Here is a 15,959-nt window from a genome sequence, read left to right as displayed (position 1 = left end):
TTATACAAACAAAATACATATTTTAAAACCAACAAGAGTTTTCATACATTTCAAGGACAAATAGAGAAACACTATTGTTTTTATTAAGAAAAATAACGTATTTTCTCTTTGGCATGAGGATTAGATACAGCAATAAGAATGGAATGCCTGGAATATACCAGTAATGTACTACATTGCTAAGTTTCTCTCTGTGTATCTTGTTGGTTTTAAATTATGTAAAATTGCCTTCCCTTTTGGTAATACATTAAAGTAACTTAAAGTTCTGGCATACAATAGGAAGTTCCATTGTGATCCTAGAAGGACCTCTAGTGGGGGAATGCTGCACTTTATAACCGTGGAAATAGGGAGTGACTGGAACGTTTACATGTCTGGATTAGCTAATTAGATTGTGTGACACACCATTAAAAAAAAAAAAAGAGATTAGGTTTGAAACACATAAAATTATTTAAAGTTTTTAAAGAAGAGATTCTCAATTGGCAGCCAGATATGTTCCCTGAAATAAAAATAGATCTATGCAGGTTCTCCATCAAAACTGCTAAAAAAGCAGATTCTACTCCAATTTATAATCGCTTCGTATAGTACACCATAAATAAATGTATATATTTGTGTGCAAGTTGTGTATGAGCTTACACTTCTTGTATATGTGAAGCCACCACAGGATCATTCCAGGATAGACATGTATTTCTAACATGCTGATTTTTAAAGATGTTGATATTTACAACATTCAGAAGTCATTTACATTATAATTCAGAAAACTGAATACAGTTATATGGAGAGTAAAACATCCAGTCTGCATTTTTTTTTTTTTCTAGTACAAGAGTTCCAGTGCATTCCTGTCTGCATGTAGAGTTTTCTTCAATTTAATAACAGTAACACAGTACAAATAAATGTATTTCTCCTTTCATTAGACTGACTTTGATGGGGGAAAAAACAGTTATAATAGTTTGATAGTTTTTCCCCATGCTAGATAAAGGGAGGCCTGGAAAAATGGGTTAACTACCTGCTAAACTGACCCCAAAAGATCTGGGCTACTTTCAGGATCAAGGATCTGGTTGTATAGCAGGCTGTGGGCTCCTTTCACAACCATGTTAATTACTTTCAGTTTCTATAAATGGAGTATTAGCTCTATATTATTATTAGTTGACAGATTTCAGTTTGGAGAGCTTTTAAATTCTCTTGTTAATTAACGATGGCAATATCTCCCTTATCTTTCCTCCTCCTTTCCAACCCCCCGCCCCCCGTGCTTGTACATCAGGTGTATATATAACTTGCAGATTGGGTGAACTGATTCTTGAAAGCTTGCTGCTTAAGCAAAAACTTGAATATCTGAATATTTCAAGAAAGAGCAAAACAGGTAGTTCTGGTATATAGTTGTTTCATTAGGTGTATAATTTGTATTTTCCCTTACAGAATAATGATTAAAAAGGATACATTGGTTATACAAAATGTGGGCTTAGAAGATGAGGGAGTGTACACTTGTGAAGGTACTACATTGCTTGATAGTGCCATAGATGATTCCCGCATAATTGTCTTGGGTAAGTGAATGTTGTTCTTGTGTTTACAAACTAATTAATATTGCTGGTTTAAATCCTTTGGGAAAACATATTCTTAGTGCAGCTCTGCAAACTAATGGATTTCATTCCCAATTCTAGGCCCAAAAACAATATTAGTTTGATTCATTATAGTGACATTCCCTAAATTCACACTTAAACTTCAGATTTTTCCCAACCTCCTTTTCTGATTGGATGTAAAAGTTATAAGGGTGTCAACCGGATCATAGTTACATGTATTACATAAATAGAGATATCAGAACACTTTCATTTTTGGAATTACTGCTTTTCTTTCACCACTTCCTAAATGTCTTATATTTCTTTAGCCATGTAATTCAAGGCCGTGGACATACAGTCCTGTCCAAGGCATTCACCAGAGCCAGACTGGCTTAACTTCAGCAAATTCTATCTTCACAGTAGAAGTGTGATGTAATGGAATTGAGATTATAAGGAGGTGATTAGGCATCAAGATTTTACAAAGAATTATAATTATAATAATTAATATTTACAAATGCAGTGTGGAAACAAATCAAACACCCCTTGCAAATATTTGACAGGAGATAAACAGTGTATAAATTGATTAAATAGGTTATGTTAAAGGGAATGTATGCCACTAATTCAAACGTCACCTCCAGGGGAAAGCAAGATAGAAAAATAATAGCTTAATTAAATATATTAAACAAAGCTGCTTGGCTATAATTCCATTCTAGCAGTAGCTGCACTTAATATTAAAATGGCTCAGCTTGCTTTATTAATCAGCTTGCTATATTTAAATTATTTTACCTTGGAAATGGAGATCCTGGTTTTTCCAGCTTTTAAAGCAGCATTCTTTATTAAATTTGAAGACATTTTTAGACATATTGATGAAAGGGCATGATGTAATTTTGATTCATTTGCAGCTCAGTGAAGTTAGTCTTTTCCTCCGACCTTTCTTCAATGGCATTAAAATCATATTTGGCTGTCAATTTCATCACAGGACTGAAAATGCTATATCTAACTGTATTACCCTTAGCAGAGAACCATGTCTTGCTGTCTTTTAAAGGATCCTGCATGGCAATTTTTAACTATCTATCATAATCAGGTATTTATGTAGAATTGCCCTCTATTTCTACGTCATTTCTTTCCAGTTACTAGGACAGTTGCTTAATAAGAAACCCACTGTGGTTGAGACAAGGAATAAAATTTGACCTTTGTTGGGGAACATTTCCAGCTATTGTATCAGGGATTCCCCCCCCCCCCCATTGAAGCCGAAAGAAGTATCATATGTCATACATAGAAAAAATGAATTACATTCCAATTACCACTAGAATAGAAATTAATTTTGGCTGAAATCAGCATCAAAGCAGAAACTCTGTTGTTCCCTCACCTTAGCACTGGAGGTCTATTGAAATTATTTCATTCTTTGGTTCCTCAGTGCTCCAAATAGTCTGACATCCTCAGAGCTGAATTTTCAGAACTGATTCCCACTGTGCACTGTTTTTGTTGCTGTTTTGTTATACGGTTCAGATCTGCAGCTTTCCAGATAGATTCACATGTTTCTACGATATCTGTCAATCTTTAAAGTACTGCAAGGGTAGATACAATTACATTTCCTTTGATGTAAAGATAAAGAACTTCAGGCAGACATCTCAGGACTTGCTCACTGAGGGTAAGCCTACTTCTCTCTACCCTTTTAGAAACATAAAAAGCTGTGGGCATGGCTATAATATCAGAAACAGCTTCATGATTTCTGTTGCACTATCTTCTGAAAAACAAATGCAGGCCACTGTTGAAAGAGGAAGGAAGACAGTCAGCCAGTCTGACCAGTGGTTCTGCTGCCTGCAAACACTGGGATTTTTGTTGCTCTTCCACTAAAGGATACCAAATTGAAGATGGGCTGTCTAGTGCTTTTTATTCTGATGGTTTGTGTGGTTTCTTCTGAGAAGATATGTAGCCACTGTTTTAAACCACAGGTTTTTCTGGGTTTGAGAAGCTAGCTTCTGAGATTCTTAAGAGGAACTTCTTCAGCTCCCTTGGAGTTTATTCTAAATCAAGCCTAGTGCCAGGGCTTCAGCTAGCAGCAAACACGGACCTAGTGGGTGATTTTCCCTCCTCTAGTTATGAACAACCAAGATCAGCTTTGTTGACTTTCATTAAATGAGAGATAGCAGTTCATCTCTCTCATGCACAACAGACTGACTGATCAATCTTAAAGATATAGTACATATTTAAACAACCCAAATACCCCTGCCCCCCCTGGCAAGGCAACACCTGGGAGATGTAGTGGTTGTCTTAAGTTACCAAGCTTTGTCTCTTATTCCCTTATGTCTTTAGGCAGCCCTGCTTTTTAAGTCCAACTTTCACTTTCGTAGAGTGTCTGAAGCAAAACCTTTGCATCCAAATTCTGATCTTTGTAGGGGTAGACATGTCATGGCGTATAATTATCTTTTCCAGGGCCTTAATTGCTACCCTACCAAGTGCTAGTCCCTGGCATATTTCCTGACTGCTGGTTCCTTTACTGTTGATCTTAAAAATCAGAATCTAACTACCACTTCAATGTCTTCATTGTCAATGCTAAGACTGGTTGGTCAGGTTTATTGTCATTAGTTTCATCTCCCATATGTTTAGTTGGGAGTCCCAATTTTTCACTATGCTTCTTGACTTTCATTACTAGAAGTAGCAGATCATTTGCTTTGCAGTTACCAGTGTCATTATCCTAATAAAAGATTTTTTCTTCCTCCAGTTTTAAAACCATGCTCATCATCTTCCAATACAGCTTCTCTGAATATATATTCTGCATATAGGTTGAATAAATAAGGAGAAAATAATTCAGCCCTGTTTTACTCCTTTGCCAATGTGGAATCATTCTGTTTTGCCATGTTCTGTCCAGACTGTGGCTTCTTGTTCTGCATGTGGGTTTCACATGAGGACAATGAGATGTTCTGGGATTGGATAGTCCACAACTTGACGTGGTCAACAGAATCAAAGCACATTCTATAATCAATGAAGCACATTCTATAATCAATCAATCAATCAATCAATCAATACTGACTTCTTTTTGGTATTCTCTGGCTTTCTCAGTTATCCAGTGTGCATCAGCATTAAAGACTCTTCTTCCTTGGCCTTTTCTAAAACCAGCTTGAATATCTGGCATTTCCTCTTACATGTAGGGCTGTAATTTGGTCTGAGATGGGCAGCTGTATAAACTGAATGAATGAATGAATGAATGAATGAATGAATGAATGAATGAATATGCATTGGATGATCTTAAACATTATTTTACTAGCATGTAAATTTAGAATATAGTGCAATAGTTTTCATACTCTGTTAAATCTCCTTTCTTTGATACTGGCATGTAGATTGACCTATTCCAATCTGATGGCCGCTGTGTCACCTTCAGATTTGCTTTGGTTAGAATTTTTACAGATTCTTCTTCTGTTGTGTGGCATATTTTGGTAGATATTCCACCAGTTCCTGTAGCCTTCCTATTTGATAATGACAAGAGTGCTCATCTAACTTCATCTTCTTGTACTAGAGTTCTTGTAAGCGGGCAATATCTTTTAAGGTATCTTGAATGTTGACATTTCTATTGTATGGAATTCCATCAAACTCCTTCCATCTTTGATCTTCTTTGAATCAATTACTATCAGTCGATTGGGGTTCTTTAGCATAGCAATTCAAGGCTGTAAACTTCTGAGTTTGGAATTTTTTGTAAGATATTCCTTGTTTTTCCATGTTCGTTTCCACCTTTGATGTCTTTACAGGTATTGTAATACTGCTTCTGTCTTTTCTAACAGCTCTTTAAAATACTTTGTTATTTTCCTTCCTTTCTTGGTTTTGGTTCTCTTCTTTTTTTGGCAATTTCCACCATCTGTTCCAACATCCACTTTGATTTTCTCTGTTTCTTGGTCTTGGCAATATCCTTTAATATTCATCCTTAACAACTTCTATCTTTGTAACTGTGAATTTTCTTTTTTTACACGTCAACATCAGCAACTAGACATCTCAAAAGCTTTAATCAAGCCATCATAAAAAACAACAGTACTTCAAAAGTTACTCAGCTTTTCCTCAGAAGCATATTTAGTGTCATCCAACCTGAGGAGCCAACATCTAGCACTACATCATCAGTCATTTATCCATGTGATGTTGTTTTTAATAAAATACAGGTGTGGTTTACCATTGCTTTCTCCCACACAATATGAAATGATGCCTTTGCTGTTGTCACTAAAGTGATCATCTGCTTCCAGCATCTTCCTGTATCACTGCTGCTTGATATAGGTTGCTATATCTCGGCAACTGGGATGACCTTCACACCTTGGGTGACCCTGCTGGGAGTATATATCTTGGTGCATACTCCCAGGATCCTTTGATCATTCCTTCCAGGAACACTCCCCACTCATCCCCCATTATAAGTCAACAAAAGTATTTTAGATTTTTACCTCTTGACTTTCATTTCTTCCTTGTGAATATAATCCCTCCTACCTTTGAAGCCTCTGTTTCACTGTCTTTATCAAGTCTAACAGCAGATACCCTAACTCTAACTCTGAGGATACTATTTCTTAAGGATAAACTAGTTATGGGCCTGTGAAACCAGGAGTTAACTTCTTTACTCCTTCCAGTTTGCATCAGATTTTAATTCCTTGAATTGTTTCTCCATTTTAATGCAACCTTCTGAGTTGCACAGAATTTTGTTGATAAATATTATTGTGGTTTGCCGAGCTCAAAACTGCATAGTTAAAAGTCATTCTTCTTGCATTTCTTCCCCATTTTTTAGATGTCCCTGACCCACCAGGAGACCTCCTCCTCTCTGAAAAACAGACGAGAAATATTAGATTATCTTGGAATCCTGGAAGTATTTACAATAGCCCAATTAATGGTAAGAAGGATTCTTCTGCCATCATCTAGCTTTTATAAAGTGACAGTAAATGATTAGCCTTGAATAAACCATATATCCTAACTGAAAGCACTGCTTAATTAATTTGTTATTGAAGGTCTTTGTTGTTAATCATCTTTTTCTGCTCCCATCAGCCTGGTTCCAAGGGTGTTTGCTTCCTTAATTCACATGCTTTGCTTACTGTGCCTTTTCTCCCTGTCCTTTCTAGAATCTATTGTGGAATTTGAAGAAAACCGATGGGAGCCTAGAAAGTGGCAGGAATTAATTAGGCTTCCAGGAAATGATACTACAGTTGTTTTACCACTGATCCCTTATGTAAATTACCAGTTCCGTGTTATATCTGTCAATGCAGTTGGGAGAAGTAAGCCCAGCGAACCATCAGAACGATATGAAACACCTCCAGCTGGTATATATTGTTAATTGCTTTTTGTACATAATGGTGTTGCACACAAGGAATAGGGTGTACTGATATGCAATGCAGCTAATATATAATCAGAATGTATGTTTGCTTTGCATTTAAAAATTGGATTTTTGGGGGGATGGGTGGGTAAGCTAAATACACATGATAGAGGATTATAACCTCTTTGGCTTGTTTGTTTATTTGTTTGTTTGTTTTTTAGCCTTTTTTACCCTCTTGTGAGTTCTGTTAATTACGAATGTAGGTTTGAGTGTGTTTGAATACTTTTTACAGTTCTGGTTGTCACTCTCAGAAAAGGTTATCATTGAGTTGGAAAGGAGTATGAAAAGGGTGCAGTCAAGTAAGTACAATGGAAGACCAGTGCTTCCCGAATTATCCATGTAATAAGGAACATCTCATATAACACATGACTATACCAGCAGTAGGAAAGACTTTATAAGTTACAGATCCTTCCACAGTAAATTTGTTAGAATTTTTAAAGGTTAAAGAAAGACATACAATTTAGAAAGTAAGTGAGTCTCCTACTTGACTTTTCTGGGAAAAGATAAATCCTAGGTAGACTTTATTGCTGCTACCATTCATCCTGCTATGAATCTGAAGAAGCAAACCATACAGAAACTCATTTCCAGTAGGATTGTGGCATAATTTACTTTAATCTCAGCGTGATAATGTAGTTTTCTACATTAGAACAAAGAGTTCTAATGAAATGAAAAAGAATTTGCTCTTCTTTTCTTTCTGTTCTACATGCATTTCCATGAACTGATTTGCTTTGAAGGGGTCCTGGGGTGTTATGAATAGAATTCCCAATTAAATTAAACTTCCTACAAGAATGTGATATATTTCTAATTCAGTCTCACTTATAAGGCATGATTTTTGAATATGAATTGTAAGAACATTAATAATAGGTTTTAGTAGATCATGACTCTTGGACAAATTTCTGTTCACAACCATTTTTTCTTGGTATAACATGAAATATCTGGTTGCTGAAGACAGATGTTTTGAAAGACTTATCGATTTATACTCCCCTGACAACTGTTAATGTTGGTTTTTTATTTTTCCCAGCTTTCCAGTTCCATGCCTTATATTAATGATATACCTTCTGTTTTCTCAGTCCCACTGGGACATCTCTTTAGAATAATTCTGTTAACATCTGCTGCTTTGTGAAATTACTATCATTTTAATTCTATCATTTTAATAAAAATAACTAAATCCATATCCTTTGCATGTTTTTTTCCCTTTTCCCTGCACTCTTCAGAATTTTGTGACATAATTTCCAAGTATAAATGATGTACAAAAATGTATATTAGGGGAAGGTAAGCAAGCAAACATGTTGTTGGAAAAATCACTTGTAGAAATACACACTCTAAGAAAAAAAGTTCAAAATACAAATTAGTACAGATGTTGATATTGAGGGCTTGGGAGTTGCAATTTGCAAACTGATTTCTTGAAGAATGAATCTATCTGTCTGTCTGTCTGTCTGTCTATCATCTGTCATCCATCTCTCTCTCTCTCTCTCATCTGTATTTTAAAGGGAATTATTTTTAATCAATAGTTATTACATTTATTTTTTTCCTAACCCTGTCCAATTCTGAACATGCTATGTTTGCTTGCCACAAACATATTTACTGGGGGAGGGAGGAAAATCTTCAAGATTAGTTTTAGTTGGAATTGTCAAATCAATTGTGATGGGACATAAACACAATAAATAAAATAAGAACATATATTTGGGCATTGTGCAGGATTTTTGTCTGTTTTCATTTTTTTTTAATGTTCATTTTGCATATTCCTCCTGAATATATATTTTTAATGGGGGAAATTGAATAAAGATTGCTAAATTGAATTATTCTTGCATTGCATTTTATTCTTATATAGCTCCAGACAAGAACCCAGAAAACATCAGAATTGAAACTTTCAAACCACATGAGATGAACATGACATGGGAGGTAACATCTTTATATAAAAGGTTATGCATGCAATTATGATATCTCACACAACTTTTGAATAAGCCTAGTTACACATACATAGCACTTGACTGAATATACAAATTATGGTTAAAGAAAATGTTTTGAAAAAGCAATGGTAGGTACCATAAAAGATGAAATTGTCACTTTTTAAAATTCATGCTAAAATTCTACCTTGCTTTTTTTTTTCCTATTATTTTCTTGGCAACAATTCTAAATTTTAAATTTCTCTTGGAAATTAACTGGAGGTCACTAAGGAGTAAAATTCATATTTGTCTGAAGGAAAGTATGCTGTGTATTGTTGAAGGCTTTCACAGCCGGAATATGATGGCTGATGTGGGTCTTCCGGGCTATGTGGCTGTGTTCTGGAAGTTTGGGTTCCTAACGTTCTGCCAGCATCTGTGACTGGCATCTTCGGAGGACAGGAGCACAGACAGGAGCAGTTCTCTCTGTGCTCAGGATGATGTGACCCTTTGTGGGTATTTATAGAGATCAGCGAGGGTGCCTGCAAGGGGGGGGGTTGTGGGTTAATGAGTGGCTGCTTGTTTTGGTGATCAATGTGTGTGTGTATCTTCCTGACGGTTAGGCAGGGTTTTTTGTGTTGAGTTGTTAACAAGTGGCTGCTGAGGGTGATTAGCATGTTCATTGTGTGAATTGTTCATGCGTCCTGGTGGTTGAGCTGAGTTTGTTGACCTTTTGCAGGCTGTATTTTTCAGGATTGGTAGTCAGGTTTTGTTGATTTTTAGACTTTCTTCTTTTTTATTGAAACTGTGCCGGTGTTTATGAATTTCCTGCCTAACCCTCAGGAAGATATACATATACTCTAATCACCAAAACAAGCAGCCACTCATTAACCCACAACCCCTCCCCCCCCCACAGGCACCCTCGCTGATCTCTATAAATACCCACAAGGGTCACATCATCCTGGGCACAGAGAGAACTGCTCCTGCCTGTGCTCCTGTCCTCTGAAGATGCCGGTCACAGATGCTGGTGAAACGTTAGGAACCAAAACTTCCAGAACATGGCCACACAGCCTGGAAGACCCACATCAGCCATCGAAAGTATGATGCTTTGGATTTTCTCTTCCTTCAATAATAATTTTAGAGGAGCATGCCTCATTAAATACAACAGTTCCCGGATGAAAATTAGAAAGAAAACTCATAATATTGTGCTGTGCCCTTAGTCATATAACACATATTAGTGTGCATCATTACTATGGTTCCTGAACTAACATGTCCGGCCACCAATGTACACACCTTCTAGCCTATAACTTGTAAATCTAGGTTAACTATTTTGCATTTATTCTCTCAGTGCGCTGTCATGTTTTCCTGAATTTCCTGAATGAAATAATGACGCTGGTTATTTATACAAAGTTCCAAAAAGCCCTTAAAACCTGGATTTGGTCCTGGATTTGGCTGGCGTGTTTTGTTTTAATGGCTATTTTAGTCTGGGATGTCTTGTTTATTTTGTTTTGCTTATGTTTTTAAGTGTTTTAATTTAGTATAATATTTTATAAGCCACCCAGAGTCCACTGGAGTGGGTGGCTATATTGAATAATAATAATATCATGATTGGACTTTGCCATTTAGCTAAATGAACAACAGGCATTCGTGCTGTTACAGTATCCCTTTTCCAATCTCACTTTTGGCAGAATGGAGGAAAGTTGGGAGTAAGTTAATTACATTTTACTATTTGATATATAGAAAGATGAATGATTTAAAAAATAACTTTATCAGTTGTTCAAGACTTAGATTTAGGGGTGTCCATGGGTGTCTGAATAATATCAAAATGCTGGGTACAACCAGGGGATTTAAACCCTGGTCCTTTTTGCATATGTGCAATAAGTGCAATACACATTTAAAAAGTTGGGATTTCATTCACCTTCCTACCTACCCATTTTGACACAATTAAGTCCCCTGCAGATTCTAACTTACATTCATTTTTGTGATATAGGCTAAGATTTCTTCCTTGAAGAAGTGTACTTTTTTTTTTCAGCATTTCCCTTGAAATTGATGTTGTTGTTGATGATGATGATTGCAACATCTGATTCATTTTGACTTCATTTGTAGCCATTAAAGCCCATGGATCATAATGGACCTGGTCTGGAATACAAAGTGAACTGGAAACAGCAGGATACTACTGAATGGGAGGAAGAAACAGTGCAAAAACATTTCCTAGTATTGCAGAACACACCTACTTTTGTACCTTATGATATCAAAGTCCAGGCAGTGAATAAGTATGGATCTGGCCCTGAACCTAACACAATAACCGGATACTCAAGTGAGGACAGTAAGTAATGGGGGCAAAGATATACAAATACTCTTATACAGATGTTCTTTTTCAAACTCAGTGCTAAAAGGTGAACTAACTGGTGAAAATCATATTGTGGACAAATATTCTGCTATGCTACCTTTTCAAAGGATTAGTGTTCTGCCAAGCAGGGGACAATAGTAGTAACCTTGGGGAGTTGTTTGAAATCCTGTCCTTTTTTATGAGTTTATCATCAGAACTGGCCGACATAACATAAAACATTACAAGAGACCTGATGGATCAGGACACAGTCCTATCTAGTGCAGCAGTCTGTGTCATACAGTGACCAGCTAAATGCATTTGAGAACTCACAAGCCTGGTCTGGAAGCTGAAAGCCCTTCAACTATTGTTTCTAGCAATCATTACTTAACACACATTGCCCATAATTCAAGAGGTAGTGTGGGAGATCAAGGCTATCAGGAATTATGGGCATTCCAGGAGGGGGGGAGGAGGCAAGAGGCAGCATAGTCCACAGGGGGAGCGTGAGAACATAAAGAGAGTCAGGATAGCCACCCCCTAGAATCTCACAGGGGATATCCACTAGTTGCTGTAGTATAGCTTTAGTTTGGTGAGATTCTGTCTGTAGGTGTAAGCAAATAAAGGGACTGGACTGGACTGTACTGTTTCATTGTTGTTCTTAGGCTGGGCCTGACAGGTAGTGAATATCCATCAATATTAGTATCCTGATTGTCCATGAACCTGTTTAGCCTCTTGTAAAACTATTACCACAATTACAGGCAACAGTTTCTACCATTTCCTTCTCCTTTCCTTAAACACACACACATAGACAAATCCCCACTTCTGCAAGAGGTGGGGGAATGGCAGACAAAGAACCTGAAGATATTATCATATCTCATAGAGTGCCGTACGATGACTCAGTGAAATAGCATTAGATGTTATAACATAGCTTAACTACCAAGGATTTCTGGGAAAGAAAAGATGCCTGTCTTCTTTTTCTTCCATCTTGAGAAAAAGAAGATGGCCACAAGGGAGTTAAACTAATAAACATCCAATGCCCTGAAAGAAAAGCTTTCAACATTTCAACATATTCTGACCAAAGGGAAAACATATAAAGCCACAATATTAATGACTTCAGTATTTGCAAGAGTATGGACAATAGTTAGGAAAAAGAAACATACAGGGCCTCTGATTAGTGACAGATGGGGGAAAGCGAATGGGACATTGTAGGAGAGGCAGAGTTGGTTGGCTTGAAGCTGAACTCCAGGCATGAACATTTTTTTTTTCAGGTGGTTCTTGTAGTTCATAAATCCAAATTCTGTTTAGATTTGTTCCAAGGTATGTCCCACTAAGTTCAGTTGGTATAAATCCCAGCTTAATGTGCCTAGCCCTGTAGCTCTAACAGAGGGCATAGATTAAGTCTTAGACTGGACACCCTAACTTCTAAATATTATAGACATATGATCATATGTGTGGCTTTTCATCATACCAGCCCATCATTTTAAATCCAGTTTATCAGGTGGATGCCACAGGCCTAAATCTAAACCCAGAGGAGTTCCTCCTCCATTTATTAATGAACTAATGAAATGCGGGGAAAATGGCATATCTGTCATCACAGAATTGCCTGGAGTACTGTTTGAAATTCTAGTCCATTAACCCTCATTCACTTCTAAAAGAGATCCTCTGAGATTGGAGATGGTTGAACATTATATTAAACTTATAATTCATGTAAGCACAAAGTAAAAACCTACTACTGTATGCTGAATATAGTGTATATCAAATAAATGTCATCTTCCTGTTTTCAGTTCCAGAAGCAGCTCCTTCAAATGTAATTGTGCATGTCATCAACAGTACTCTGGTGAAAGTCATCTGGTCTACAATTCCAAAAGATCGGGTTCGTGGGCACCTTAGAGGATATAAGGTGGATATTGTTCTCCACTCTTCCCCCTAGCTGTTTTCTTTACCTTGACCCTTGGATTATCAATAAGCTTTTGTAAAATGTTTGTGTTTGAACATCAGTTTAACCAGATCAGCAAAAGAACTAGAGGCTGCATTTCCATAATATGCAAGCCTATTTATTTAATTTTAACCTTTGGCTAGGGTGTATGTGTGTGTGTGTGTGTGTGTGTGTGTGTCTGTGCTCGTATGCGTGCATGCACATGTGCATGTGTTGGTGATTTAGTGATGTGAATGCAGTCAAAGAGTCACATCTGCTTCCTGCTTCAAAAATTCAAACAAACATCCCTCTACAGGTCAACTGGTGGAAAATCCGAAACCGTCTGGATGAAAAAACCCATCACCCAGAGAAACGCTCCTTGACGTTTAAAGCAGACCGAAATGATGGAATGATTCCTGGTCTAGAGCCTTTTAGTGTATACCACTTAACTGTCTTGGCTTTTAATTCCAAAGGAAATGGACCTGAAAGTATTGCGTATGAATTCCAAACCCCAGAGGGAGGTAAAGTAGGAGGAAAGGGGGGAATAGAAAGGAAAGAGTAGCCAACCTTTGTAACTGCATTTTTCTCTTTGCAACTGACTTGGTTGTACTGCATGTCTGGATATTTCCACAATCAGAGATATCGAATTAATATCTGATTATTATCAGGAACGATTATCCACTTAATGGAAGAGAATATGCATAGCTCAGGGTTGAACTGTGGAGTCCTTGGGGTTCTCTGAGCTTGGTTGTATTCTTGAAAATGTTTTGTTACCTGACTCGGTAACTGGAGATGTTACCTAGCTGGGTATCAACTTAATCCCTGCATATATCCAGTAGACCTACTAGAGTTGTTATTGTGCTTGATATAAGTGCATTGTTTATTATTCTTCCTTGAAATTTTCTAACAACATAATGGACACATATCAGTCGCAAATTAGATAAGATCTATGAATTACAAAAGCTGTATTGGAGTCAGACATTCACTGTTAGAAGCAGTGAGGTACTACCTACAGCATATGCCCTACTTTCACATAGTTTCTCTAATATCTTAAATGTAACACATGCCTTCTCAGGCGCAGATTCAAGAGCCCATATAGCCATGCTGAGTGATGGCAGAAGGGGGTAGAAAGAATGTCTAGCTTCATTTCATACAAGAGAGGAACTGAGGAAAGAGGAAGTACAAATCTCTCATGGTTTCTCCACTTCTAAGAAAAATGATTCTGTAAAACTCATTCTGTAATTTGGTGAATGAAATCCTCTGATAACATAGGAGTTATCTTTCAAAAGCCGAATACTTAGTTGGCTCTCAAACAGAGGATGGAATATTAAAATGTTTCAAACTAGTCCAAACTGAATCTTAGAAACCAGAAAAAAGTCATGTGCATTTTACAGAATTGGTTTACAGAACTTACCTATTAAAGTATATGTTGGAGAGTTGTCTGCATTTTCAATAACATGTAGAGATGAGCTGAGTGACTACTATTTACTTGCTTCATTTTCATTTATTATTTTATTTAAGAGATTTGTATGGCTGCCCATCTTAAAATACAACTCTGGGCAGCTCACAACAGCAACAATGTTTAGATAAATGTGATATACTTGCCATATGCCCAACTGGACATATTTTATATGAATAAATGAATAAAAGTGTATTAATGATCAATCTTTACATATGTATTTTACAGTCCCAGAAAAACCACACTTTCTAAAGATACTAAACTTTGATAAAGACTCAGTAACATTGTCATGGGGGCCACCGAAGAAACCAAATGGCTTTATCACTGGATACATGTTGCAGTACCAGATGAGTAAGTAAATGAAAAGTCTACTTTGGGTTTAGGGTTTAAGAGTGTTTCCTTAAAGCAGATCACTCTTAGCTGATGTCAAAATATGATGGAAAGAGTTTCCTCTCTTACATTTTAGACAGGACAGCCCTTTCCCAGTTTTTTTTTTTTTTTAATGATACAGAACCTATGATTCAATTCTAATTGGACAGACTCACACAGAGTCATTAAGGGCTCCTAACTTTTCTGCTATAAATCAAACATTGGGGTTTTTTTGTTGTTGTTTTTTTTGTTTGTTTAATTTTTTGTCTTTAAGGATCAGCTGGCTGAATATATGAAGTGATGACTTGACAATATACATTTTAGCTTGATTTAGCTTGGCAAAATTATCTTACTGCAACCATGCACCAACTTTATAGAGTGAATTTCACTAGTCACAAAGAGTTTTCTTCCCAATCCACAGTTTGACTACTAGCAAAGGAAGATAGATATGCAAGCTGGTAGAGAAGGAATAGTGTGACTTGGGGGAAGAATGATTAGAATATGGAGTTAAGTATACATTTTCTTTAAACAGAAACTTTTCATAAGGTGAAAAATCCCCAACATTTTTATAATTCTTTTTCTATATTTTTGAAATAATGATTTAAAAAAATCCCCTCTCACATGGGTGGTATGTGTCTTCCTCAATTTTGGGTCCTATATCAGGGTTCTGCACAGTATCTTAGCTGTTCCCAGCACTGCACTCTTCTGGACAGAGAGCTCTGATGATGGGAGGACGTTCAAACAGAGGAAGTGCCATGGAAAGACAAGCCCCTCCACGGGATGTACCATCGGCAGATAGCTGAGGTGGCTGACATTGGGAAATCCTATCAGTGGCTGGAAAGGGCCAGACTAAAAGACAGCACTGAGGCACTGACCATAGCAGCACAAGAACAGGCACTAAGCACCAGATCCATAGAAGCAGGGGTTTACCATACTAGACAGGGCCCAAGGTGCAGACTGTGCAGAGAGGCCTCAGAGACAATCCAACACATAGTGGCAGGGTGTAAGATGCAGGCAGGAACAGCATACACTGAACGGCACAACCAAGTAGCTGGCATTGTGTTCAGGAATATCTGCACAGCGTATGGGCTAGACCCTCCCAAGTTTAAGCTAAGACACTGCACA

The 15,959-nt window shown here is 37.1% G+C and overlaps 1 protein-coding gene across 1 annotated transcript in view; it reads left to right on the top strand.

Annotated features, from left to right (window-relative positions):
- CHL1 (cell adhesion molecule L1 like) overlaps nt 1–15,959 on the top strand; it is a 93,526-nt gene that overhangs the window by 58,257 nt on the left and 19,310 nt on the right. Inside the window, exons 14-21 of the mRNA XM_007427096.4 lie at nt 1,411–1,535; nt 6,304–6,405; nt 6,632–6,829; nt 8,714–8,784; nt 10,872–11,091; nt 12,876–12,991; nt 13,323–13,527; nt 14,694–14,816. Of these exons, the coding sequence (XP_007427158.1) occupies nt 1,411–1,535; nt 6,304–6,405; nt 6,632–6,829; nt 8,714–8,784; nt 10,872–11,091; nt 12,876–12,991; nt 13,323–13,527; nt 14,694–14,816 (1,160 nt within the window). The remainder of the gene's footprint in view (nt 1–1,410; nt 1,536–6,303; nt 6,406–6,631; nt 6,830–8,713; nt 8,785–10,871; nt 11,092–12,875; nt 12,992–13,322; nt 13,528–14,693; nt 14,817–15,959) is intronic.

Source organism: Python bivittatus, unplaced genomic scaffold (genome assembly GCF_059951505.1).
Source record: "Python bivittatus isolate LINGU-HERP-01145 unplaced genomic scaffold, Pbiv_v1 ctg000080_np1212, whole genome shotgun sequence".
Classification (NCBI taxonomy): Eukaryota; Metazoa; Chordata; class Lepidosauria; order Squamata; family Pythonidae; genus Python; species Python bivittatus.
The sequence above is the reverse complement of the archived record's forward strand: the minus strand, read 5'-3'. Positions and strand labels throughout refer to the sequence as shown.